The 25,022-nt window shown below is 49.8% G+C and overlaps 8 protein-coding genes across 9 annotated transcripts; 2 read left to right on the plus strand and 6 right to left on the minus strand.

The window, feature by feature from the left end:
* Positions 1-485: 485 nt before the first annotated feature.
* On the plus strand, positions 486-1,278 carry J3458_003212 (uncharacterized protein; the record flags this gene model as incomplete). Its single annotated transcript, XM_007811242.2, has 3 exons — positions 486-774; positions 839-1,048; positions 1,109-1,278. 3 exons carry the CDS (start codon positions 486-488, stop codon positions 1,276-1,278), a joined length of 669 nt encoding a protein of 222 aa, XP_007809433.2.
* A 326-nt stretch (positions 1,279-1,604) lies between these two features.
* Positions 1,605-3,278, minus strand: RTG2_1 (retrograde regulation protein 2; the record flags this gene model as incomplete). Its single annotated transcript, XM_007811243.1, has 2 exons — positions 1,605-3,120; positions 3,175-3,278. The coding sequence occupies 2 exons, from the start codon at positions 3,276-3,278 to the stop codon at positions 1,605-1,607; spliced, it is 1,620 nt and encodes a 539-aa protein (XP_007809434.1).
* Positions 3,279-4,290: 1,012 nt separating this feature from the next.
* Positions 4,291-4,599, minus strand: J3458_003214 (uncharacterized protein; the record flags this gene model as incomplete). Its single annotated transcript, XM_066117642.1, has 1 exon — positions 4,291-4,599. The coding sequence occupies one exon, from the start codon at positions 4,597-4,599 to the stop codon at positions 4,291-4,293; it is 309 nt and encodes a 102-aa protein (XP_065977429.1).
* A 3,589-nt stretch (positions 4,600-8,188) lies between these two features.
* Positions 8,189-11,356, plus strand: J3458_003216 (uncharacterized protein). The gene has a single exon (XM_007811244.2). It carries the CDS (start codon positions 9,136-9,138, stop codon positions 11,083-11,085), a length of 1,950 nt encoding a protein of 649 aa, XP_007809435.2. The 5' UTR covers positions 8,189-9,135; the 3' UTR covers positions 11,086-11,356.
* J3458_003215 (uncharacterized protein) lies at positions 8,742-9,077 on the minus strand (the record flags this gene model as incomplete). Its single annotated transcript, XM_066117643.1, has 1 exon — positions 8,742-9,077. The coding sequence occupies one exon, from the start codon at positions 9,075-9,077 to the stop codon at positions 8,742-8,744; it is 336 nt and encodes a 111-aa protein (XP_065977430.1).
* Positions 11,357-12,430: 1,074 nt separating the features above from the next.
* On the minus strand, positions 12,431-13,546 carry J3458_003217 (uncharacterized protein; the record flags this gene model as incomplete). The annotated part of the gene is made up of 1 exon (XM_007811245.2): positions 12,431-13,546. The coding sequence occupies one exon, from the start codon at positions 13,544-13,546 to the stop codon at positions 12,431-12,433; it is 1,116 nt and encodes a 371-aa protein (XP_007809436.2).
* A 3,087-nt stretch (positions 13,547-16,633) lies between these two features.
* Positions 16,634-19,373, minus strand: J3458_003218 (uncharacterized protein; the record flags this gene model as incomplete). The annotated part of the gene is made up of 5 exons (XM_066117644.1): positions 16,634-17,701; positions 17,770-18,312; positions 18,389-19,058; positions 19,272-19,289; positions 19,345-19,373. The coding sequence occupies 5 exons, from the start codon at positions 19,371-19,373 to the stop codon at positions 16,634-16,636; spliced, it is 2,328 nt and encodes a 775-aa protein (XP_065977431.1).
* A 794-nt stretch (positions 19,374-20,167) lies between these two features.
* On the minus strand, positions 20,168-22,588 carry J3458_003219 (uncharacterized protein). 2 transcript variants are annotated; one of them, XM_066117645.1, is made up of 3 exons: positions 22,224-22,588; positions 21,129-22,126; positions 20,168-21,055 (listed from the first exon to the last, which is right to left on the minus strand). In XM_066117645.1, exons 1-3 carry the CDS (start codon positions 22,255-22,257, stop codon positions 20,768-20,770), a joined length of 1,320 nt encoding a protein of 439 aa, XP_065977432.1. In that variant the 5' UTR covers positions 22,258-22,588; the 3' UTR covers positions 20,168-20,767. The 2 variants fall into 2 exon arrangements, with proteins under 2 accessions (XP_065977432.1, XP_065977433.1); XM_066117646.1 differs by having other exon boundaries at positions 20,168-22,126.
* Between the last annotated feature and the right edge of the window lie 2,434 nt (positions 22,589-25,022).

Here is a 25,022-nt window from a genome sequence, read left to right on the forward strand (position 1 = left end):
CAATCCACCAACTCGTCAACCATGGATTAACATCAGCCCTAGACTTCTGGTCCAGCTATGCTGCAGAAGAGCAGTATCTGTGCTCTGGACCCCGGTTCTACACCGGGAGTGCCAGAGACATTTCCATCTTCTTCAGCAAGGACACCACTTCGTCGTCCTTGCATGCCACTGTTCAGGCATACAGACCCACTAACAACCATGATGAAGTTGGCAGCCCAAGGACTGTTGCCTTTCCCCGTGAGAAGGTACCTAGTCACCCGAAGCTACAGCGATGGGTTGAAGATCAAATCAAGCGAGAGCATGGCCCGCAGTTCAGCCAGGCTTTGCAGAACTTTTTGCTGGCTTACTCCAAGGAAGGGCTGAAGAAGCTTCCCAAGGTACGTGATAGGTAGTCCAGCTTGTTGATATCAAGGTAGCTGACAGCCAGGTAGTATGACTTGGTCAGAAAGGTCCATAAAATGAATTGCTTTTTCAGAATCTGGAAGATGCCGTCGTTTTGGTGCAGAGACCCTTCCAAAAACATTGCCAATCTTCCCGTATCTGTTCAAGCACAGCTGCGAAGCATCGCTCGGAAGGCGCTGGACCTCCTGGAGCATGATGTCTTGAAGTTGTTGGACGACTGCCTCAGCCAGCAAGGCTCGCCCAAGGCAGAGGAGAGGGTGGCAATTTGGGTGAGCATGTGGCAACTCATGCTGATGTACCGCGAGTTGTTGGCGGGATACAAAATCCATTTGGGTCATATGATGCAGGACCCAAGCTCGCCAGACGAATTCGGTAAGTTTCGATCGCTGAGGACATTGAGAACTCTGGCAGGCGAAACTAATCATCACATAAAAAGTCAGCTCTCAGACACACCAATACCAGCGTTTGGTCGACAACTTTTACCCTTTACTCACGATCTTCTATCATTATCAGTTCCGTACCAAGAAGAGCATTGAGTTGTCGTTCGACTGGCTCGATGGAATTTCTTCATCCTGTGTCCCGCGCGAAGACAAAGAGCTCATTCGCCGCTTCGGTCACCAGTTACTCGCCTCAAGAAAAGACTTGTGTAAGTTGCCCACGGGAACTTATCCAGCCCTCGCAAGTGATTCAACTGACAATATCGCAGACAGCTATATCAAGTCCACTTCGGAAACAGACGAGGTGGACAATATGCTTTGGACATTCGTCGTAGAGCACGAAATCAAAAAACTTAATGCTCGGAAGCGAAATCCCAAGGGATCGACATCTAAGTCGAAGAAGTCACACCGTGCTGACGATGAATATGATGATGAGTGAAAAAAAAAAAAGGGGGGGGGGGGGGGGGAGGGCCCTTTCAACCAGGCCTTTGATGACATTGATGATTCAAAACAAGAATGTTGACGACTGATGAAACTTTGAAGGGGGAATTTCACGACAAGTTGGAAAATTGAACGATTGATTTATACTTTCCTTTCTCTCCCTTAATCTTGGTATTGTTTTTAAATGTGGCGGAGAGCTCCTCAAGATTGACGTGTTTAGGGATCTGGGCTGATAGGCTCACGGTTAATTCCACTTTGTCTCTTTCTGACTTATTTTTGGAAATCTTCGAATCGAGCTCTATCATTAAAATTTAGCATTGCAGTCTATATCAATAGAGAGCCATTTGTTGACCAGGAGATGACTTGCCTGACAGCTGAAAGAAGTTCCCTCGCATTTTGGGGCATGACGGGAAACAGAGTTGCGAGCATGTTTGCCACAGCACCAATGTAGAGAGTCCAGAACATGGCATCTGAATGATGGCTTTCAATCACTCCTTTCAGACCCTGCCAGAGAAGTTCGTCGGATGGACCGATGTCGTTGCCCCATCTAGCGCAAGTTGTCAAAGCTAACAAGGCACGAGTGAGATGCGTTAGACCCGGACAATCTGGGTCGCGGATAATAGCATGGTGAAGAGCACTCGAGCTATTGCTGTTAGAGCTGTGACCGGTCCGAGCCCAAATTTGCCTAATAAATAGAGCTCCTAGCCCAGGAGCAAAAATCGTCGGAATATTGTTCAGGTCGTCTTGAGTCGCTGGTACTGACGCTGAAAGCAAGCCCAAGATTGCATTAAACAGCGGCTTCTCCGTCTTTGTGACATTTGCCAAGACCTCTAATGGATTGCTTTCCCGAACATCTTTGGGCATCTTCATAAAAAGGACACCCTGCCTATTTGAGCCGCCGCAGAAGGTCACGCGGCGGATATTGGGCACGACGGCGATAAACGATTCAATAACCGTGGCAATGGCCGGGAACTGCTGACGCCGCCTTTTTGACATGCCATAAATCTTACCATCATGCTCATCGTTGACTTGGCGCATCTTGGTTGGTTGGTTGAACTGCGAGCCTGGGACAGAATACGTATGGGTTGAAGGAATTGGGTAGGGTGAGATTGGGTCGTTGTGCATCAACATGCTTCCGTAGCCGCGAAATCCACCACCGCACATGTACACATCGACAGATGCGTCTTGCCCCCTTTCATATGCTTCCTTGATGGCTTGGAGGGCAGGGAATCTGGCACATAGGTTAGAATATATGCGTGCAATCCCGTTTTGCAACGTGCAAATCTCCTTGGCCTGGACCTCAGCTGACTGCCCGTCGAGAACCTTTGTGAGCTTTGCCGCACCGTACGGAAGGCTCTCGCCGGCCATGGCAGCGTCGATTTCATAATTGTCCTTGCTGGTATCAACCCATGTCATTTGCAGGCTGCCACCGCCGAGGTCGAGGAATAATGCGCCATTGTGGACCGAAACCAAGCCGCTTCTTGATCCCGTAACAGCACCAAACAAGGTTTCCACGGCAGGATCAAGAACTTGCACGCCAAGTCCATCTGTTTCAGCTGCAATGGCCTCCAACAATTCACTTCCATTCACGGCACGCCGCATTGCCTCCGTGGCCAAAATCATAATTTGCGATTGGGGCACACCATGCATAACAGCTATGTGGCGGAATCCCGATAGGGCAGATGCGACGGCCTTGATAATTTCAGAGGGAAATATTGGCCCCCGGTCCGAAGGCGTCAAAGCATCGAAGAGAGATATGGCTACTCGACTGGAGTAGACGGGCTCAAGGAGCCTCGTGGTAGGAGGTTTTAGGGACGTAATTGAAAATCGGATTCCATTACTATGATTCCACTTAGAATAAAATTTTCAATTGGGCAATTCACAGTAAGCAAACCTTCCCATGTCAACAATAGCATAGAGATGATTTTCATAGTTGGGATGCCATAGTGGGAGTTTCTCGTGGAGGGTCTCCAGGGTTATGACATCCGACGGAGGCATGGTGGGAGACAATGATCAAGCCGGCCGTGGCCGAGAAAAATCAAGATACAAGATGACGATGAAGTCCAACGGGAGTGCGAAGTGATTGGGTCGGCTAGAGGCCGTGGGAGTTGGGTATCATAGCATGCGCATCATCAGAAGTAAAAGGTGGACGGTGAGGCTTCTCTGCGGCCGAAATTTTGGGAAGTCACGATTGAAAGTGGGGTGAGTTGATATCAGGGTATGGACCAAGTCTGGGCAGGTGCTCCAACGGGCGAGCCGAGTTCTCAAGTGGGCAGGCAAATATCCGAGCCTCATACATACGGAGTACTTCTCCATACTTCAAATACCCCATGCCCTGCATGCACCCCATATTCCTTGCCACCACAGGTCCCGAGAAAGCCATTGCCCATGCTTGTTAAGGTGAGAATGAATTTCCAAACATTCGTATTCAAAAAGAATCAATAATTTCCTCAACTAGCCATTTATCCCTTGTTTTCTTGATATCCATGGTTGAATACGAGGTGCAGAATGGCCATGGTTAGGGCACACCAGCCATAACACACCAAGCACCGACAGATATCCATATCTAGGCAAGACCTGCTATCACGATTGCGCAAGTCTAGTTGTAAGCCATATATGGCGCCCTATTGAAATGCTCTGAAAGCAACTGTCTAAGAATAAGGATAAACAAAATACCCTGCCGGTGAACCTAGAGAAAACGAATCTTGGCTTCGCGTCGACGTGTTTCTGTATCCTCCGTCTACGTTCGTCCAGCCAACGAGCCTTTTCGCAGGTAGTGGATAGCCGGTGAATGGCGCACTTGCGGCATACGGGTCCGGGGACGGGAGTCAGCATCAACAAGGGTAAGAGACTCGGGCATAACACCTCTTGAGAAGTCTAATAATTTTGCAGAGCTAGACAATCAACCGCGACTCATAGTTGCCAAAACGTTGCCCAACCTCCTTATATTGTACATGCACGCTTATGCTTGACGGGAAAACAAGATGATGTCACAACGTTGGGTTGGGTGCTAACCAAGCAGCAGCTTGCGCTGTTGGGCAGAAATAAATGCAATGCCAATTGGCACTACATCTGGAAGTGAGAAGCTTACAGCTCGCATGAAGACCAGGACCAAGGAATCGACCTCATTCTTTGGCGCCTCGGATGGACGGCTTGAACGGGAACATTTCCGTCCGGGCCTTGTGGCATTAAGTCGGGCACGAATCGGAGCTGCTATTATGTGTATTCCTAGCCACAGAAAAGGATCTTCCAGGATGGGGTCGTATCTGGAATGCAGGAAAGCGAAAAGAGGGGACAGTTGGGTTTGCCTGTGACGCATCAAGTTCCTGCGTGTGCATTCTGCGTGTCTCAGTGGACAGACTCCATGGTTAGCCGGGAGACTGGGTGACGGGGTCAACCGCACTCCTCTACTCCGTAGTATATGGCGGACGAGCCGTTCCGAGTCCCATCTCGTTCTCTAGAAGTTATTGGTGTGGTAATGTTGCTTCCAGGGCATTTACTTGTGCCCTAGTGCTCAGTACTCTTCCATCACTGGAGAGCATGATGTCTCGACCGGGACGGCTAATTATAAGGTTGGTGTACGGAGTAGGGGCGGCTGCTCGGCATCCTTTCCCTCGCAACCTAGGGGCCAGAATTGTTAATAGAAGAGCTGGCCTCAACACTGGCCGGTTGTTATCTCGCGAGTGGACGTTTGGCTCGGCCCATCCAGCTGCCTTGGGTGCTACCTGCAAGCGGTTAACAATCACTCCACACGCCACCCCGCTGCATGGCTGACACTCCACGATACACTTCTTCATCCTGTACATGATAGACTGTAGCGATTGGCTCTCCAGTGACGGACTCGCAGACCTGGTTTGTTCTCTTTGTGGAACCAACATCACGATTGGTCCTAGTTCGAGAAAGGAAGTCAAGGCAGACGGGGATGTGAAGCGAGATCCTTCTCTAATTCCAGACAGAACATTAGTATTACTCCGTACTACTCCGTAGTACGTAGTGAGTTCCCAATCGCCGCAGTCGAGTGAAACACGAGGACAATGTCGCCATATGGCCGGCGTCTGGAACAGCGCGCTGGCTAAAATCCCGTCTCGCCAGGGTAGTGTTTTGTGTTTTGACCATGTGGTTGTGTTCCAGGACCGGAACGCTCTTTGCGAACCGAGCAAGCCGGCATTCCAATGTTCGTTGCATTGACAATGGCTCTGACAAGTACTGTCTGCCATGGATGGCTTCATGCTGGTGATTTCTTTTCTAGATGGCTCTGCTACTTTTTCCCTCCCCTGCGAAGGCGTAGGTGTATGACAAGGGGTCTGAAATGGAAGGGGCACGTTTTTGTGTTGCCGTTTGATGCGTTGAGAACCGGCAATTACAGGAGATGAAGCGCACGACTTTATAGTCGAAAAGAAAACCGGTGAAGCCAATAGTCAAAACTTTGGCCACATGTCTGCAGGAGAAAGAAACTGCCACGAAGTACTCTGTACAACCTGATCACTGGCGCTTCGGCTCTGTAGCGGCATCTATAAGGCATCAGCTCATGTATCAGCACCAGTCCATTGCAGACGACATCTCGTATCACTGGAGGACCTTTTTTGTGTATTCTCTATAGTGCATTGATCCTAACGCATACACCATATGCTTTGAGAGATACTCCGTACGAAATGCCCCGTCAGCAGGAACACCACTTCAATTTGTTGTGAGTCGCTCAATCACCGCTGAGAAGCGCAGTCGAGACTTGACAGTCCGCAAGTCCAAGAACGTGGGCATTCACGTCATTCAAGGGACTGGGGTCTACAATGTGACCAATGTGATCAACGTGCGCCCCTTGGAATCTTGGGAGGGGAATCAGGGGATAGACTGTGGTGATGCAACCCCAGAATTCAAGCTTGACATGGCAGCATCGGAAGTGTAGGGAGTGTTCCGCGAATGGATGAGGCGACAAGTCGACTTGTAGAGATTGGCTCAAGCCGCGTAAAACCATGTCGACTACTCCGCGTTGGCACAATATTGTATGCAGTGCTCAGCAGAGTACCAGGTACCAAGTAGTTATCAGGAAGATGGCTCAGAGCACAAGGGCATATCTGGGCGTGAAGACATGCAGAGAGTTCATGCTGGAATGCATGCTAACTGCTGCGTGGGATCGAGGTGAAGTCAGACGCGCCCCACCAGCCACTTGAAGCAGAGCCCATCGCCATGCACGCTTCCCCGCTCTCGACGCGTCAGAAACGCGTTGCACGCGACTTCGCGTTGATCCAGTCCACGCACAATTCTAGTCGGACCAGAGACTTTCTACACAATCCTCAATTGGCGATTGAGCGAGGCAGAGCCGATTTCCTCAGCGTGTCTCTGTAGTCATAACCGAACCGCACCAGAAGCTGGCATCGAGATGCTTCATCAAAGTGATGGTTTCCCTGACGTCTTGCCACGACGGGGCTGACAGAGGCGCCTATCGCAATCCAGAATGCTGCGAGTTCCTCTTTCTCGCCCAACTACTCCGTAATCACCTACCTGAGTAGTAGCCTAGTAGGTACCTAGTAGTCAAATAGGGTTCTTTCGCCCACACTAGATTGTACACCAAGGCTACAGTTGATGATGGGAGGAGAAACGGTTGCTCTTTCCCACCATTTGTGTTAAGAAACAAGGAAATAACCACATACACTTTCGCACCGTCCAATGCTTGACATCTAACGGCCAATCCCTTCCCAGACAGCAATCACTGTGACCATCACCAGCCTCCTCCTTTCCATCTCTTTGCCGACGTTGTAATGCTGCTGGCCATGTTGACGGATTGTACCTGGATAGCCTCCCGAGCCTTTGCATGCACACTTGAGTTCTGGGCGGCCAAGCTATTCGTCGTCCAGAGATATGAGCATATTAAGCTCGCAAGTGACGACGCCAGGGTTAAGACAAGAATTGGCCTCCGCCATCATCGTCCTTCAACACACGATTACGGAATAGTGACCGTTGCCATGGTCCCTCCTCCACCGCTAGTTTAATCACCAAGCAAAACACCGCATTGTCTTTGATCCCATCTGCGCTGCTTAATTCTACTTGTCGAATGTGGATGATTGGCATGTGCATGACTCTTGGAGCTAGACAATGACCAGCAACCGGTTGCCCGTCTTCGAGGCTCTGTTAACTACCTACCTAGGTAGGTAGTTGTCTGCCAGCAAGTCGTTCTACTTCTCGTCTTGGTCGTTGTCCTCGGTCAAAAATAGAGAGCTATTGGTAACTCGTCGGTAGAGTCGGTACGTGGTACGCAACGCATCATACGAGGAACTGAGAGGCTGCATATCGAAGCAGCAGTGTTCACCAATTGTTTATTGAAGACTCTCTTTTTGCTTGGGTTGCAGACACCACTGCTGCCACTTCCCATGCTGCCGCCCAACTCTAAAAACGACACATCCAAGGGCGTCTCTGCTAGGCCTTGGAAGTGTTGATGACAGCAGCTCCGTTGCAGTGAGAGGCATTTCGAGACGTTGGCGAGCGGACAGGTTGGGTTCTGCACGCTCCGCACGTTGCAGAGGACGTCTGGACGGACCGCCCGACTAGCTTCGCAGACACACCCTGGTGTCTTTCCACCGCCATCACCGCCAAGGTCCTTGTCGAGCTCCAAGCTGAGAGGCTCCCAGGCGGTTGAGCACGCCGACATCGAGGGTGGGACTCGAGCGTTCAAGTGGGGGCGCCGTCGTGCGTTTTAGTCGGCAGCTCTGGTGCGTCTGGATGGGTCCTCGTGAGCAACGGACCAGAGCGCGTCGAGACACGGCCACCAAGCAACAAGCCAGTGGCCAGTGGTGCAAATCGACAGAAACGACAGGCGCCATTTGGGCATAACTAGCCTGCAGCTTGAGCACTGTGTGCGTGGCCCCTGTCCGGAGCAAGAGGAGGAGGCCTGGCGTTGTTCCAACAGGGTCCTTGCCCATCCCGCACCTCCCGCACCTCTCTGGTTCTGTCTGTCGACATACCGTCAACTCGTCTTCTACGCTCTCTGCAGCCTCTGCAAGTCTCTGTGCGTGTCCTTGGCCACCCCCTCCCACCCTCCGGCGTCTCTCGACTCTCCTCGCTGCCCCAAAACATCTCTCAACTCCACCGCCATACATACAAACTGCTCCTCCACACCCGGGCACCCTGGGCCCATACTCCTCTCCTTCATCCTCATCATTCCAGTCCCTCTTTTGCGGTCGCCGTCCCCTCTGTGCGCCCATACGCCTGTGGGCAGAGTTGCTCTCGATTGCCAGTTGCTGCGTCGCGACGCCGCCGCTCCCATTTCTGGACGACGAAATTGCTAGCTGCTGCACTATCGCGACGCTCCGTGCTTCAATAGCGACTCGACATTTCCTTGATCCAACCTTGGCCGACAGCAGCGGCAGGCGCAGACTCTACCGACCTCGCCGCCTCGCTCGGCGCCCGTTTGCCGTCCTCGCGCACGACACTTTCGCGACGGCTCGTCATTTTTTCTTTGTCTCTGTACTACTTATGAAACAATAATATTTGCTTCTGCGATTCTTCGCCGCAGCGCATCCCTACATCAATCGCGTGGCTCGACGCAGCGACCGAGACTCTGCATTCCAGCTGCGACAAAGACTTGTCTAGCTTTGCGACAAAGTCGGCCTGGCCGGCGTAGCGATTCAAAACCGAGACCACAACAGTCCTCAAAACTAAAGAAAGAAACTTAGACGACCTTGCAGCCGACTTTCGGTCTCTCTGGCGCTGTTTCCATTTTTGCAACTTCCGCGACGAGTTTCCTCTGTTCATCCCCCCTTGCTTCAAACGCCACCCCGTGCGCCTTCCGAGATCAACGACCATCGCGCAGGACCCGCGACAAACGTCATCGCATAATTACAACGCCAACCATCTTCCAACAATGCCCCCCTTGGAACCCGTCGGGGCCGCTCGCCCACGGCATCTTCGCCAGGCAGCAGTGGCGCCCAAAACCCCAGAACCATTTGCTGAAATCCAAGCGCAACCCCCGTCACCAGCGCGACCCAAGTTTCGCTTAAGGAGGCGAGCTACATCATCACAACTCAACGCCCCGACGCAACAATTCCTCGCATCAGTTGCCGCCGCCGACGTTCCTGTTCCCAGTATTGAAGGGCCTCAGGTATACGACGACGAAGACATGCTGAGCATCGCTTACCCGTCTATTCCTCAACTGGACCGGATTGACGACGTCGCATTTGAACACCCAAGTCGGAGGACCACCTTCTCACCGCCCAAGACTCCAGCACCCGAATTCCCTGCATCGCCGTCAACGAAGCAGTTTCCAGACTGGTCAATCGATGCTGCCCTTAGCAGCCGTGAGTCCAGCCCCGAGTATGACAGCAGCCGACCTTCCACGGCAAGGTCGAGCGAGACCAGCTCGTCACTGTTTAGTCGCTTCTCTCTTGCATCGGAAGACCTGAGCCAATGCGCTAGCCCTGAGAGCGATGATTGTGACCGGTTTGGCAGTTTCCTTTCGCCAGAGGATGCCGATAGGACGATTAGGTCACTCATGACTGCTACACGATCAGCTAAATCAAGAAAAGCTCCTTGGACCAGGGCAATGAGCCAGCATCTTTGGTCCACATATGCCATGTATCTGCAAGATCCGAAGGTTACACCTTTCCAAGTTGGCAAGAGCGGCATTCCTCCACCCGGAGTCTGCATGCGCGTGGCCAGGGAAGCCAAGAGAAGCTGGAAAGGCTCCAGGCCTGTGGTGATATCCGGAATCAAGAGCGGCAGTTCAACGCCAACAGGCGAGGCTGCTGGGCCATACATTGAGTGGCCACACACATGCGCAGCCACCAGAGGTCACTTGCGAGAGCTCTGCAAAGCTCGCAGCGGGCCATCTCGCAGCCTCCAAAACCTTTCCAACAGCCCGGCATCATTTGGGAAGTCTATAAATCGGTTTTGGAACCGTCGATCAGCGCCTGCCGGCTCTCCCTCAGTTTTCTCTGGTTCAGATATGGCTATGTCCCTAGCTGTTTGCACATCAGATTCCATGCAACTCCAAGGGCCTTTGGCCCAGTTGACCGCCTCGCAGCCCGAACCGTCAACGGAGGCCACCACGCTAGGACACCAGCCAATGTCCGCCCTTGGAGACACAGACACCTTCGATCAACCCAGACCACCTCTCGGGTCTCCCTTCATTGCTAGAAGTTATGGACCTAGCTCATCCACAGGGTTGGAAGAGGCCTTTGATTTCAGTCCTGAAGCCCAACGACAAGCCCGGACGGTCGGTACGCGGCGAGGCTTGAGATCGCCTTTGAGACTCGACCAGAGTCGGTCGAGCATGCAAAAGCGCAGATCTAAGCAGTCCGTGTTAGAACCACAACGTACCAAGCGGCCTAGTCTAGGCTCGGACTTCTGGATAGATCCAGCAAGCAACGAGAATGAGGCATCCAGTGCGCCCCTTATCCAATTCAGCTCCACCGATTCCAACCATCATGACAGCCTTTTTGTTCCTCGCGCCAACTTGCAGGAACTCTTCGAGGCCTCGCATCCTGGTCCGGCACCAGCTGGGCCCTCGAGTTTCCCCCCAACAACTGGCTTGACGCCTTCACAGACTGTCCCCGCCAGGCTAGGCTCGCCATTCTCAGCAAAGGCTACGAGCCACTCATTTCCGAACCGCCACTTCAGCGTCTCGACAATCAATGTGGACGCTGTCGTCCGTCCATTTGCTACTGTACACCAAACTGGCGGGGAGAGTGTGAACAGTACTTCGTCATCATCTAACAAGACGTTACTCGCCAACCGCCTTGCATATATCGATGAACGCCTGAAGGGCTTTCGCCGCGGAGACAGAGAGGGTCGACGGTCGCAATCGCCTTTCTGAATATGCTGTCTCCTTAAAATATCCGGAAATATAATGATACTTACGATTTATTCACCATTTCCCGCAATTATATATATACCTACTTTGTATTTCGCGCTACCTAGCACTTTTTGCAAGACGACGAACTCCCAACAAGAGTCGACAGCAATTTAACTTGGTACAATTTTCGTGACGATTTTACGACTGAATGATGATTAAAGAGGGTTAACAGACCTCGGAGAAGCGATAGCTATATTTACTACTAGATTTTCTTTTTGAAAAAAAAAAAAAATTACCATATTCGGCTAGCAGCTATGTCATTTGATATACTGCCTACTTTCTGTGTGCTTGTGCCTTGGACACGTGTTTCTGCCTCTATATCTACGATTATAAATATAGTGTAATGGAATTGATGTTTTTTTTTTCAACTCTTTGTCAGGGACTAGCCTAACAAGGCTACTTGGCAACAGAATATAATGGGGTATAGTTGCTGCTCAGTCAGAGCGCGTTCTTTTTGTGACACTATTGAGTATCAGCACGAACCGGTCCTTCCTGCCACGGCGGCAAAAGGGCACGGATTGAACATGTCGTCCGACTGCTCGTTCAAACGATACAATATAGCCAACGTCAACAGGCAGGGTCGGGCGTAGCCCAGACCATCACACTCTTTGTTATTTAACGGAGAGCTGTTATCCAGGTAGACTCGATATAAGGGTATAATATATCTAGCTGCTATCTATTTATCTATATATTTGATTAAAACAAGAGGGACTGGAGTGGCAAGAGAAACAGACGTTGCCCACGTAACACCTATGTCTCGGAATAGTACCTTGATATCTACCTAGGTACCCAGGTAGGTTACGGGCAATAGTAAATAGCGATTCACACGCATTACTTCTCCTGTACCTACAACTGTAGGCGTGTCAAGGAGCAGCTTTGTAGGGTATTGGCTCTAGAATTCGTTACTACTAGCCACGAAGCTCAATAACATGCACAGTCGCCTTGTGATATTCTCCCTGCACTTTTTAACATGGCATTCGTCATCTAGCTACGTATGGATCTTCCCAATCCATTCTTCAATAGGAAATTCGTTGCATGATATTGTACATGTTCCGCATAAGGGGCTATCGTTTGATCGGCAACACCTGCCAAATACCGTAGCCCGCCCCGTTTCATTCCGAGTAACTTACACGCCTCACCCGTTTCTTCGCCTCCAACTCAATGCGCTAGCCCACGCTCATTATTCAACTAGCTGTTCTTTCGTAAGAAACCCCTGAGAAGAAGAAGAAGCAACGAAATTGAGATAAAAGTGTAAAAACAACTTCCTCTTATCCCTGCAAAATAATAAAAATACTTGAGAAAAATACTATCCTTCCCTCATCTCACTCGAAATGGGCCTCACGTGCCTTAACCTCGCCTCCTCCCGCCCGCCACTCGTAAATAGCGGCTCTGGTATAAGTTCCCGAACACCGTTATACGAATCCCTTAGCCGCAAGCGCCCGTCAGCGTGTTTACTCCGGCTCCTCCCGTGGCTATGCGGGCAGCGTCGCTCGCCGATGGCGGCACGATGCGAGTGGAACGAGCACTCGCGGAAGCCGAATAGGCGCTCGTCATTACGTAGCTTATTAGCCGGGATGCGAAGTTGCGGGTTTTTGGAGCGTACATCCAGCCCGGCGGCCTTCATTTTACGGATATGCGTGGTGTAGTCGTTCGCGAAGTCAGGCAGCGAGTCGAAGAGGGCCCTGAACCGCGCCGGGTCCGAGGTAGCGGAATCCTGGGGGTGGAACTTCAAGTTCGCGATGCTGCTGCCGACTGTCTGTGAGAAGGCGACCATAGCCACAGCCCATCTGCGGACGCGGACGGCCGGGAGGGACTCGCACTGCGTGTAGAGGTAGGAAATTAGGCTTGGCGGCACGTCCCAGTCGTACTTTAGGTACATGTCTTGGATGGCGTCCATAGCTAGGTCTTGTAATTTGTGAAGGTCCAGGTGCGAGGCGAAGAGGTGTAAGCGGATAATAGCCCAGTGGATGTCCTGCGCCGCCTTCTCGCTCATGTTATGGGCTGAGGCTATGGAATGATCGAGGAACCGGCGGAACGAGCCCGGGGCGTGAACCCAGTTCACGAAGAGGGCGAACATGGTGGAAGATTCACCGGGGAGCCAGAGGCAAATTGATTTCGGCTGAGAGTTTTCTAGGAGGCGCTCAGAGAAGAAGGGCGATGCTTCGCAAAGGAGTTGGCGGTTCACGCTGAAGGGTTGCTGCTTAGCCCCGATAAGAACGGTTGTTGTTGAGCTTGGGGTTGGTTCTGAGGAGGTAGACCGGGAGGTGGATTGGGATGCGGCAATGTTAGGTGGCGGAGGGAGGGTTTTATCGAGGCTAGGTCTTGGTGATGATTTGAAGGCGGTTGTGTGGTGCTGATGGTAGTGGTGCTGGCGTTGACGACGAGAGTGCCATGGTGGGCGGAGGCGATTGATGGGCACCATGGCATCAATAGTTTAGACAGACTCGGAATGCCCGCTCAACTAAGCGTCCTGTACTCGTTTCTCTTGAACCCGACTCTTCACTCAACAGTAGCCGTGTCGATAGGCGTGTGTAGACGGAAGAATGAATCGAATCTACAACAAGTACTGCATAACAAGAAGAGCAAAACCCGCTCTCCTCCCGCAAAAGCCGGCAAACCCAACAGCCTGTCTGTCCCTGTACCGTCCCGAAAAGCCAAGACGGGAAGACGCACGGAAGATGTGATGTCGGTTTCTTCCTACAATCAGTTAGTAAAAGAAAGTGACGAACAAGGTTGCTCGAGCCCAGGGCCGATACACCAGTCGGTGCACAGAACGCACCTTATGACACGCACATATCATCAACCATAAACCTAGCTAGACAGACCGGGACAGGACCAAGGACATGGGAAACGAAAAGAACTAGTATCTACTCCGTAGGAAGGGATCATAAAGTGAGACCAACTATAAATTAGAAGACGCTAGTAACCTGGGCTGCTGGTTAATACGCACAGCTCATCTTTTGAACATGACAATTGCCCTCGCCTCTAGCTGTTTTGCAATACGAAAAACGAGTAAGCAAGTCCGTAACCTAGAAACCCCCCCCTTCTCCGGGAAGAATCAAGGGATCTTGAAACAGCGTTGTATGCTCCTGTCAAGACGGGTCAAACATCCAGTTTGGTGCTAGCATGACGCCGAGGACTTACTCATAACACTTTTTTTGCCTTACTATTGGGACGTGGCCGCCTCACCGGTGGTACCGGCATGCTTCATGTGTAAGACTATTATGCTCCATGACAAACAAAAGAATAGTGTATGAGTGCTAGATGATCGCTAGGGATTCCCACCGTCCCGTGCCAATCACACATCTCCAAGGGGAGAAATGTCGAGCAGACTTGTTGGCCGAACGTTTCATGACACCCACGACACCCCTGTTGTTGCAAGCATGGTAAGCAGCCAACCCCCAGTTCCCAAATGCTTGTTGCTGTAGTCCGTATCAGCTTGGGAGAAGACCGAAGGCTTCCCAGTGACCCAGAGCAGAATAAAACAAACACATAAATGGTGGCATTGGTAATTAAACATGTCGGGTGCGTGCATGTAGCTCTTCTTATCAACCCATGTTCCCCGTTTTTTTACCAGCAATGCCGAGCTAGGATCGACGCTGTTTTCCCAAGCGATGGGTTCGTGCTTCTCGCGTCAAGGTAGCACATACTAATTACGGGGGGGCACTGGTTTTGACTTCCTCTCTTTTTCCTTTCAAATGCTTCCAGTTCCCCCGTATCGCCTTGGCGACCGGGAAGACGACCTGCTTGCAGCATGGAGCTGATTCATGAAGGTTCCATCTTCAAAGTGTGGTCCGATCCCTTGATGCCCACTCTGTCGGCTTGTGCATATTCAAATACTCGGCGCTCATCTGGGAGGCCTCAAGGAAAACTTGCGTCAGGCTGATATAAGGAGAGAGGAGAAAGGGAAAATAAAGAGCCAATAAGGCAGCGCGGTTCCTGGCTCAATGACCATCAGACAGACTCCAACAAAAACGTGGGCGTGACTTCTCAGTCGTGCTCGGTTGATGGCGTCGATGCTGCGAGGAGCTGACTCGACCGGGGGCCACGGGAGACAGACGCACGGCTGTGGGTCGATACGCACCCATCGATCAAGCACGCAGTAGGGCGTAGCATTGTGTCGATTTCGCTTTGTGTTTCTGTTCCTGCGCGCAGTTCGGAGTAATCAGTAACAGAGGCAGATGAGCCTGGGGGTGGGGGGAGGCAAAGTACCCGCATTGGTTTGTCACAGCCACGCACCGACTAATTCAAAGTGCACGTACAGAGTTGCGGAATTGTGTAAATTGACCATCACAAGTCATTTTGTCAAACACCCTGGGCCATCCCGATCCCGCGGGCGCAGCAGAACCCTTCTACGGGCTCGGACCAAGTATGCCGGAATATAATAGGGGAAGGGGAAAAAAAAGGACAAGTACCGTCCTGGTCACCGGACAAGATGATAATAGATGATAATCCGTGTTCAATGAACGAAACGCCTATCCCACCTGGCCAACTAAACTACCTAGGTACCTACCTAGGGTAGGAACCTCTATGGCCAGGTGAACGCTCAGGGATGCAAGGGCACGGTTTCCCGTGAAGCCGATGCTCACGATAGCTGTCCCTCCATCCACAGTCCGCACGCGATACCAGCTAACGCAGCCGCGACCTCGGCTCCATGACAGAAATCCCCGGCTGACAAACAATTTGGAAGCAAGCATATGACCATCCTACGATGCACCTTTCATCCACGATCGTGATCCAAGAGCCGTCGTGCTCCATACAGATATTGACCCCCTGGACCGAGACGAACGGAATGCAAAGGCCCCCTCGTAATGTCATCCCGTGTATCAAAGCGTTGATCGTTGCGAACCATGGCGCCCAGCGCGCGCACACAGTTAATAGGCGGTTCCCCGGTGCCGTCATCAATCGCCCGCTTTGTCCACCTGGGGTCGGTTTCAGAGAATGCAAGTCACAAGGTTGCGCTGCGTGGCCGCTATCATGCGCCGCATACATGCATCGTGAGTTTGGTCGATTGATTGCGTCAACGTAGGGACTGGGCAAACTTCAGCTCATAAGTCTTGCTTGGCCCGAGGGCTTGGAACAAGCTAACTAAGTCCCTGCCGAGGTGACCGAGACCAATAGGGTATATGACATAGGTAGCGAAAGCTAGTAGTTTCAACTTCGGAGCTTTATCATCCAACAATTGAATGTGAAATGAGTATCCATCCTCAGCCCTTGCTTTCACCCCGAGATGTTATTCATTCCTGTTCATGTTCTGCTCCTCATGCCATCAGTTCCTGACTCCCTGCGCCAAGTCTCCTCCTGCATTTTGCCACAAAGATCATCATCCTTGCAAAACGCAAATGTGATATATTGCTCCCGGTTCCCACAAATCACGCATAAACTCCCTTGAAAAAAAACCTGCTCCAGGACCACAAATATTGGTTTCCGCCGCCGTAGCTCCAAATGCATCCCGCCAATCATAAACATCAGAAGTTGATTCGACCAATCATGCTGGTTGCGCTCACATCTATTCTGTCAAAACAGCAGGGATGTCGCCGTCTTCTTCCTCAGAGTCAGAGTCTGTGTCTTCGGTATCAGTACTGTCGTCGAGCTGCATCGGGTCGTTGCATGCTCCTGTCGCCGCCACCGGGGCGTCTGGGGTAGCTTTGGCAACATTACTAGTTGACTCCTTCGCTGATTGGGGCTGTGGTGTTGAATGGTCTTGTGCTGTCGTAGTGGTAGGATCTATGTGCTCTGCCGTGGCTGCTGATGCACCTAAGCCACCCATATCTGCCAGTCGAACTCGCTTCCGTGGTGAATCATCAGCAGGGCTTGAGATAGCAGGCTGCGAGGTAGGTGCAGAATCGCCTCTTTCGTTGATACGAGACTTCTTTCCCGCTGGTACGGACCCATTCTGACTGGCCGATGCTTCTTGTCGCTGTGCAAGATTTTCTTCCGGTGGTGCTGTGATCAGCCTCTCGCGCTCTGCCTCAATTTCGGCTTTGGTGCGTCTTTCCCGAAGTTTGACCCCATACTTCCTGCGAGTTGTTGATTGCTTTGTATTAAAGCAGTTTTTGATTTTGGTTGTCTCTTCATCTTGCTCTGGTTGTGGAAGTAGCATGGCCCTTCGCAAGAGTGCACCATAGTGTGATTCAGTATGTGCCAATTCCGCTTCAAGCCGCTTTCTGTCCTCGGGCGAGAGGTGTGCATATGGGTCAGAATTTTTCCCTGCTGCAGACGCAGTTCGAGGCGTCATCGTGGCCGCCGTGCTTGAGTTTACAGCTTTGAAACGAGCGGCCGGGGAAGATAGCTGCGCAGGCCGGATCCGACTCTGATCTTGGGTTGACGAAGGCGTTGATTGTGGCTCCCGGGTTGCTCCAGAGGCTCCGGCAGAAACATGCTCTGCATAGAACTTTCGTAGCGCCGGAATAAGGACAGAGGCGTCCTTCTCGGTGTATTTACCACACACTTGCGTCTTCATATGATGCGACAAAGCACCCCAAGAATTGAAATTGCATCCGCAGTGAGTGCAAATTTCTTTGCCAACACGGTCCATCGTCCTGAAATTGCCGTAGCATACCTGTCTCAATTTATGCTGACATGAGTTAGTTTGCTGCAGGGTACATAATGTTGGACTCGGTTGGAGGAGCCAGGAGAACCTACAAATTCCAGCGCGTCCGGACCTGATAACGGACGACTGCAGACTCCACACTGAGTCGAAGTGGAATAACAGTGCCGATCATTTGGCGTTTTCGTCGCCTGCGGTTGCGGCCATGTAGAGGCCGGCATTGCTGGTAGAGATTGCATTTGAACTGGCTGGATTGAAGACTGCGCCGAAGGCTGCACCAGAGGCTGCTCATGCTGTGACGGATGTTGGGCCAAATCATACTTTAAGTACGGGATAACATGTTCAGTTCCATCCTTCCTCTCCTCGACAACATCCTTGACATCATATCCAAGACGCTCTGCCTTGGCGAGAGCATTTACCAGCGAACGGGCACGAATGGTCTCCAACCGCCGGGCCAGGGCCCGGTCCAAAAAGTTAGGGCTGGCCTTGCTCATAATCTCATCTGCTAGTTCATCCAAGTCATCAGCTGTGAAGTGTGAGAGGAGCTGGCGCTTTGACGCTTGAACAAGCCTCGGGCCAAATTCCGCGATCATTTGAGTCAGTGTTGACCTCTGAGCCTTGTGAATCGCCGTGTTAAACTAGTCAAGGGGTTAGAGCTTGAAGCGACGTAAGTTTTCGGCAACGTAGTGTTGCTATGAAGGCCCTTCTACTCACTATAAAGGCCAAGTGATACTCTGAACCAAGTAGACAAGCTTCGTGATAATCTCTAATCACTTGCCGCAACACTTGGGGTTCAGTTCTCTGAATCAGATGCGCCAGCGCAACGTATTGTGACGAATTACACAGTTGCGTCTCATTGACTCTCGGAGATGGGAAGACAGCCCCTTGCCTTTGGACCTGCTGAGGTTGCATAGAAGGGAGCGCGAAGCCGTTGATCGGCGCGAGATGAGTTTGAGCCAATGTCAACGATGGCATCTGAGATTGTACAGTCTGCACACTTGGATACATCTGTGCCGCAGCGTTACGGTGTTGGCCCGGGGCAGCTGCTGCTCCAGAGGAAGCCGGGGTCGCTGGTATAAGGGGTGTCGCCGGTGCCGCCGGTGCAGTTGGCGCAGTTGGCGCATTTGGAGTCGGTGCCGGAGGCGGATGTGCCAGTTGAGTCGACATGGGAGGATCAGGCTGTGTGGCATTCTGATCTGAAGGCGAGTTTCGCCTGCTTGCTCCCGGCGAAGGCAAAGGGCCATTTGATGTTGATGACGCGCTTGATACCACAACGGGCGACGCCGACCCAGTCATTTTTTGGCCGGCGTGGTCCGCCATCTTGAGAGGACACGTCTCAAGCTGCATATGCCTCAAAAGATTGTGCAACAGGCGGGATTCGTGGCTAAATATATGATGTGTTAGATGAGTCTGATGGTGCCTCTTTCTCTCTCTCTCCTTTTTTTGCTCGAAGTGTCCCACGTTTGGGCAACTGCGAAACGCAAAAGGTGGATGGAGTAAACTCCAAGGGAAAAAGCATGAATAATAATGTGAACAACAATAACAAATGGACAGAAACCGTTACTATGAATGACATCCATGCAAAGGCTCGACGTACCTATATTGAAAAGCACACCTCCCGCCAAGCCAGAAATTAAACGACGTTGCCGATTTTCAAGTGCTTAACAAACGAGAGACAAATGGTGGCGCTCCACAACATTCAATGTCTCCGCGAAACACTGTACTTTCCTTCCGGTACTCAGGAAGCTTGGGTACTTAGCGGGTACCCGTTGTGCAAAGTAGGCAGGTCGACGACGGAGCGCGTGGTCAAGCCGTCAAACGCGTTGTGCCAACACACACCGAAGATGGTGAGTCAGGCCGAGCGATTTAAATTTCTCTCTGTGCTTTTTGAAAATCAGTTCCAGGTCCCTAGGCGGGCAGAGGGAGGGACAAAAAGATTTTTCCAACAAAAAAACTTAAATTAAAAACGAGAAAGCAATAATAGTAGTAGGAGGGGGTTGGCCGAGGCTGGCGGAGAAAGGGCTATTTCTGCCTCACAATTTAGGCTTACACAGTCAGCGTACATAAGTTCTCTGCAGGAGCGCCGAAAATGTCAAACGCACAAAGTACCAATACCTGGGTATGGAGCGAAAGGACTGCTCTAGCTTCACTGCTTCAGCCGCGTTCAAAGTCACTTACTCTGTTGTACTCCGTACTCCGTACTTTGTATTTATTAGCCGCATGATTGAATAGGGAGCTGAATGGGCTATTTTAGCTAGGGCGCTTAATTGTAGGCTTAGCACCCTGGCTTATAATTGATCGCCCCACTAGGATTTATGATCTATCACAATGTGTGGAGCACGGAGGACTCCGTATGGTCAAGAAGCCGACCGCTTTCGAGCTGGCACTGCTGGGTCTTATTATGCCGAAAGGGTTATTATGCCCGTTAAGGCTTCAATGTCATTATGGATGCCATTTATTGCTACTAACTCATCCATTTGCTTCACGTGAGGGCTCGATTCTGACCAGAAACATAATCCGAGTGCCAACGCGGGAGTTTTGCTGGACTTCCATCCCTAGCTCTATCTAACTTGGTGCCTACTGCTAGATAAATACTTGAGCATGCCCGTTGCATTCGTCAGGTTGAGAGGTATTGGTAATGCTTTTCGTGTCGCGTCATAAGTACCCACTAACCTGCGGGTTATAATACAATCCTGGGGCGCCGAGTCATGATGGTGTATTCCATGTCGTGCATTCAAGTGGTCTCGTAAATCTCCGTCAATAACCCTGTAAACCCCCGCTCACAAATAAATATATCAGGCCTCAACGTAGAAGAGGCGATTGTTACAGAATACGTGGGGACGTAGCAGTAGATGCTCTCTAAACATTGAAGTCTTCTAGCTTAATGCTACGGAGTATTATAGCATCTCAATGACCGCTGCGCCACGCATTCGGCCAGTTCCCCTCCATGCCATTACACATGGCAAACCCTGTGCTCCAAAACGCCATGCAGCAAGCCCGAAATTTCCGCAATACCATTTCCATTTTGCCCCTGCCCGTTTGTATACCTCACAACTACTCATTCTCCTCAAATCGCACCGTTGCGTCCACTTCTCAACGCCACTCGCCAATGCACGCTAGCATCAGTCTCTTGTAATCCCCAGAGACCTCTCCGTCGATACGACTGGCCAGGCTTCGGCGGTAGCGTTGTTGATATGCAGCCTTGACGTTGGATAGCATAGTGTGATCCCAGTGAAGCCGGACTACGCGAAGAACAAGCAAATAGTCTTTGGTTCCAGCGCCTCGCATGGTGTCTTCCAGCAGTTCAGCAGCGTGCATGTACTTGTCGACAGCGTGGCCCAACTGGAAGAGAAGCGCATCCTTCATATGTCCAGAGAATTCCTGCTCGCTATTAGCCCCACGCTAAATCATTCATCGTCAACAAGACCCATAAGATGGGAACCCTTCAACTTACAGAGTCAATAACCTTGGCCAAGTCACGGTTGAACTTTTGCTTATAGGTGTGGGCAATGGCACGAATTTGGTTATCGTTGTGGCTGGTCAAGATTTGACAAACAAGAATTTCATCCGTGCCCATCCTGCCTTCAGTCGCCTGATAAAGATGCATGACGGCATCGTCGACCTTTCGGGGATCCACTGGCTCAGCATCTTCGGCTCTGTTGGCCGCAAGCACCATGAGGAAGTGCCTTTCAGTCTTCATGCTCAGATCACCCTTGACATCTTGCTCCAGGGACCTGCCAAACTGCTGGCGGTATGCGCCCTTGATGGCCTTGATATCAGCGTTGGATCTGCTGAGGAGGACGTCGTTGAGGACTGATTCCTTGGTTCCGATGCCTTTCATAGCATTTCTCAGGTTGTGGACATCAGCCAGCAGAGGACCGTAGGCTAGCTGCACCAGCCCGTCTTTGAAATACCGACTTGTCTCGCTCTTGATGTCGTCGATAAGACTTCGTTTGAATGTCCGGTCAAATGTCGTCCGAATAAGGTCGATCTGTAGTGGGTCCTTGTTGGACAAAATTCGTATCAAGGCCTTTTCGTCCGTGCCAAAACCCTTCATCGCAGCCCGCAATGCCTGCACATCGGGATTGGCATCCCACTGAATGATCTGAGGCGCGCCATATCCCAACGACGGAGGCGTTGGTGGCACGGGATGGCCATATTGCTGGGGAGGAGGGGCGCCGTACTGGCCCTGGGGCGGCGCAGGCGAGTGATGGCCGTATGGCGACGGTGCAGGCGGAGGAGCATTGTAGTGCTGCGGCGGCGGCGGTTGGCCGTAGGGTTGCTGGTGAGGAGGAGGATAATGGCCCGGCGGAGGCGGAGGCGGCTGTTGATAGTATCCTCCCTGCTGGGGAGGCGGATAATGCCCTTGTTGAGGAGGGTATTGGCCTTGCTGAGGGGGGTATTGGCCTTGCGGCGGAGGATACTGGCCGTAGCCTGGTTGTGGTGGCGGTTCTGTTGAATATTTCAAAACGCCGGTTAGTGCAAGCTGTTGAGCAAACTGCCGAACAAGGGGCTTTCTTTGCGCATGCAGGTGCTGGGTCTTACTCACGACCGTAGGGCTGACCATATCCTTGATACGACATTGTGACAAAGGGATTCTGCGTATCGGGTTGCGGTCCTTTGTCTGTTCCCGAGTCGATATGATATGTGACGCAAGCAGCCACGGCAGATGGAATCGACAGGTGGATTGAAGAGATGCGCCAGCGACAGAAATGGCCGTGACGAGGGGAGGGATTAGCTTAAGTAGCTTAAGTACGCGCAAACCCACTCTGATGGCCCGAAAAGGCGTTCACTTGCTCTCGTCAGCCTTGGTAACCTTACAACCACCTTGATACCAGAGTCTACGGAGCGAGCAAGGCACTTCTTGGGCAAGCCGTTGAGACTTGCTCGGCAGCTTCAACCATTGACAGTCTGGTGGCGACAAGCCATCAATGATCAATCACAGGGTGGCTGAGCCTGGAGCTGAAGTTGCTGGGCTGGCCATTCAACGTCATGTAGCGTGCTCAAAGTGGGCAGCTTGCTGGACGGAACCCCGCACGCAGTAGGTCTCGCGTGAGCCTCACATGATGACGTTTTCTCCGACAAACACATTTGACAGTTGCGTGGACCATGGATTAACGTGCAATTTGTGGGCGATATTTCGATGCAAACATCAGACCTACTTTTCTGCGACGAAGCAGCGCAGCACTTATCCAAGTTCTGTTGCTGGCTGCCATGTCGCTGTGTGTGGCGGGCTGGGGCGGCGGAAGCAATGGGATCAATTGATGCGGCGGGCAGAGAATACTCTGCATCGAGTGCTGGGGTTCCTTTCGGCCAAGGCAAAACACTCTCCGAAATCTCTCCTGGTAGCGGTTGAACTCCGTACTCGCCTGTTGAATTGCCACCGATTCAGGTAGCTGCTGTTCATGTTCGCATTCAGTCTTGACTGGCTGTTAGTGTCATCCCAGTTGCGCCCAAGTCACACATCCTGATTGCACTGCCACAAGGCCTCCAATGCAGTTGCGCAATGAGTGACTAAGCTACCGAAGTCAGGCTGCCCTTGTCTTGGCTGGGCTCTGCAGCTGCGACGATGGCGGCAAGTAAAAAACAGGATGCTCCTTTGTCGACACTCGGTACTCAGGACGGACTAACTACTCGTGCCACGCCCCACATTAGGTTGTTCAGCTAGCAAAGCCCTCACCACCTAAAGTGGTGCTTAACACCAAGGCGGGCCACTTAGCAAGCTAGGCTACTTTTCAATTTATAACGCGTTTACCCGCGAAAATAGCTATAATAAGTGTTTAAAACATAAAAAGTAAAGTGGAATTACGTGTTATTAAGGCTCTTTAATTTATTAATAAAAATTCAGGTGTAAAACTTCGCGTTATAGCCTAAAAATTTAACGTGTCTTATAGTAAGCTTTAACGATAGATTAATAGCGTTATTATTAGGGAAAGCTATCTAGCAGCTAATATAAGGCTTTTAAGAGAAGAAGAAGTTACTTTATATAACTATATTAATCGCCTTAATAATACGAATTTCGCTATATAAGTGTTACGAACTAAGGGTACCTAAAGCAGTTGGCCGGCGTTATGGGCCGCTAGCATGTAAATAAGAATAGGGCCGACGGGATCGCAGGTCACGTGAGGGGATTAGATAGGATTAGTTTAATTTAACTTAATAGATTAAAGGGGATTAACCTAATCTAGTATAAGAGATTAAATAGGATTTATTTAATCTAGAATTATAATAAAGAGATAAACGAATACTTAAGAAGAAAGTAATCCTATAATTAAATAGTCTAGTTCTCTATTAATTAATTTAAGTAATAGTTTTACTATTAAGAGTTATACTCTTAATAGCCTTATTATAATACTACTTAAAAGCTACTTTATAGTATTTAATTTAACTTACTTTTTAAGAAATAAACCTATTATACCTTAAAACCTAAGCTATTATTACATTTTAATTAATTTTATTTAATAAGTTACCTTAAAACTTTAAGTAATAATAACTTTTAAGATATTTACTTTAAGTAAAAAGACTATTAATCTTAAGAAGATAATAAAGTACCTTTATAATAAGATTATTAAGCTTAAAAAGTAAAATTAATAGCTTCTTAATTAATAGAATAATCTCTATGAAAAACTTAAGGTATAAGAAGAGAAACTTATAATAGTTTAAAATCTTATACTTATATTCTCTATTAATAATAATAATATATTAAAATTCCTTAAGCTTAAATTATATAATAATTATAAGGGTAATATAAGAAACTTTCTTATATAAGCCTAAGCTTATCTATAAGTTAACGAAAAAATCTATATAATACTTAAGTTATAGATTCTTTATATTAATAACCTCTTAACTAAAAAGGTAATAAAATAGTAGAAGCTAACCCTTCACGTATATCTTAAGTATAGCGTTAAAGTTAAAGTAAAAGTTATTTATATCTTCTTTAATTATAAAACCTTTAAAGAATAACTTCTTATTATATTTAAAAACCCTAATAAGTATAAAGAAGCTATATAATAGCTTACTTAACTTAAGTAAACTAAATCTATAGCTTATTATACTAGGGAATTTAAACGTATTATAGTAAAACTTAATTAAAATACTAAACTTAAAATAGAAGTTTTTTATTAAGGACTTAAAGAAGAAGTAAAGAATAATATTTATTAAAAAGATTATTTTAAGCTATTTAATAACTTTATTAAAATAATTATTAAGGTAAATAATCGTTTATATAAGTAACGTTACGAAAAAAGTTACAGGAAATTTAAATTATATACTAGGTTTAATAAACCTAATAATAGTAAGTTACATTAAATATTAATAGTATATAGGTACTACGCTAGACTTATAGAAC

The sequence above is a fragment of the Metarhizium acridum genome (assembly GCF_019434415.1).
Source record: "Metarhizium acridum strain ARSEF 324 chromosome Unknown scaffold_13, whole genome shotgun sequence".
In the NCBI taxonomy this organism is placed as follows: Eukaryota; Fungi; Ascomycota; class Sordariomycetes; order Hypocreales; family Clavicipitaceae; genus Metarhizium; species Metarhizium acridum.

Excerpts from the sequence above, each read along its gene's own strand:
- J3458_003216 (XM_007811244.2), top strand. The coding sequence starts at position 9,136 with ATGCCCCCCTTGGAACCCGTCGGGGCCGCTCGCCCACGGCATCTTCGC.
- J3458_003219 (XM_066117645.1), bottom strand. The coding sequence starts at position 22,257 with ATGTCGTATCAAGGATATGGTCAGCCCTACGGTC. Across the intron at positions 22,127-22,223 it reads ATATGGTCAGCCCTACGGTC|AACCGCCACCACAACCAGGC; the intron begins GTGAGTAAGACC and ends AATATTCAACAG. Across the intron at positions 21,056-21,128 it reads TGGCCAAGGTTATTGACTCT|GAATTCTCTGGACATATGAA; the intron begins GTAAGTTGAAGG and ends AATAGCGAGCAG.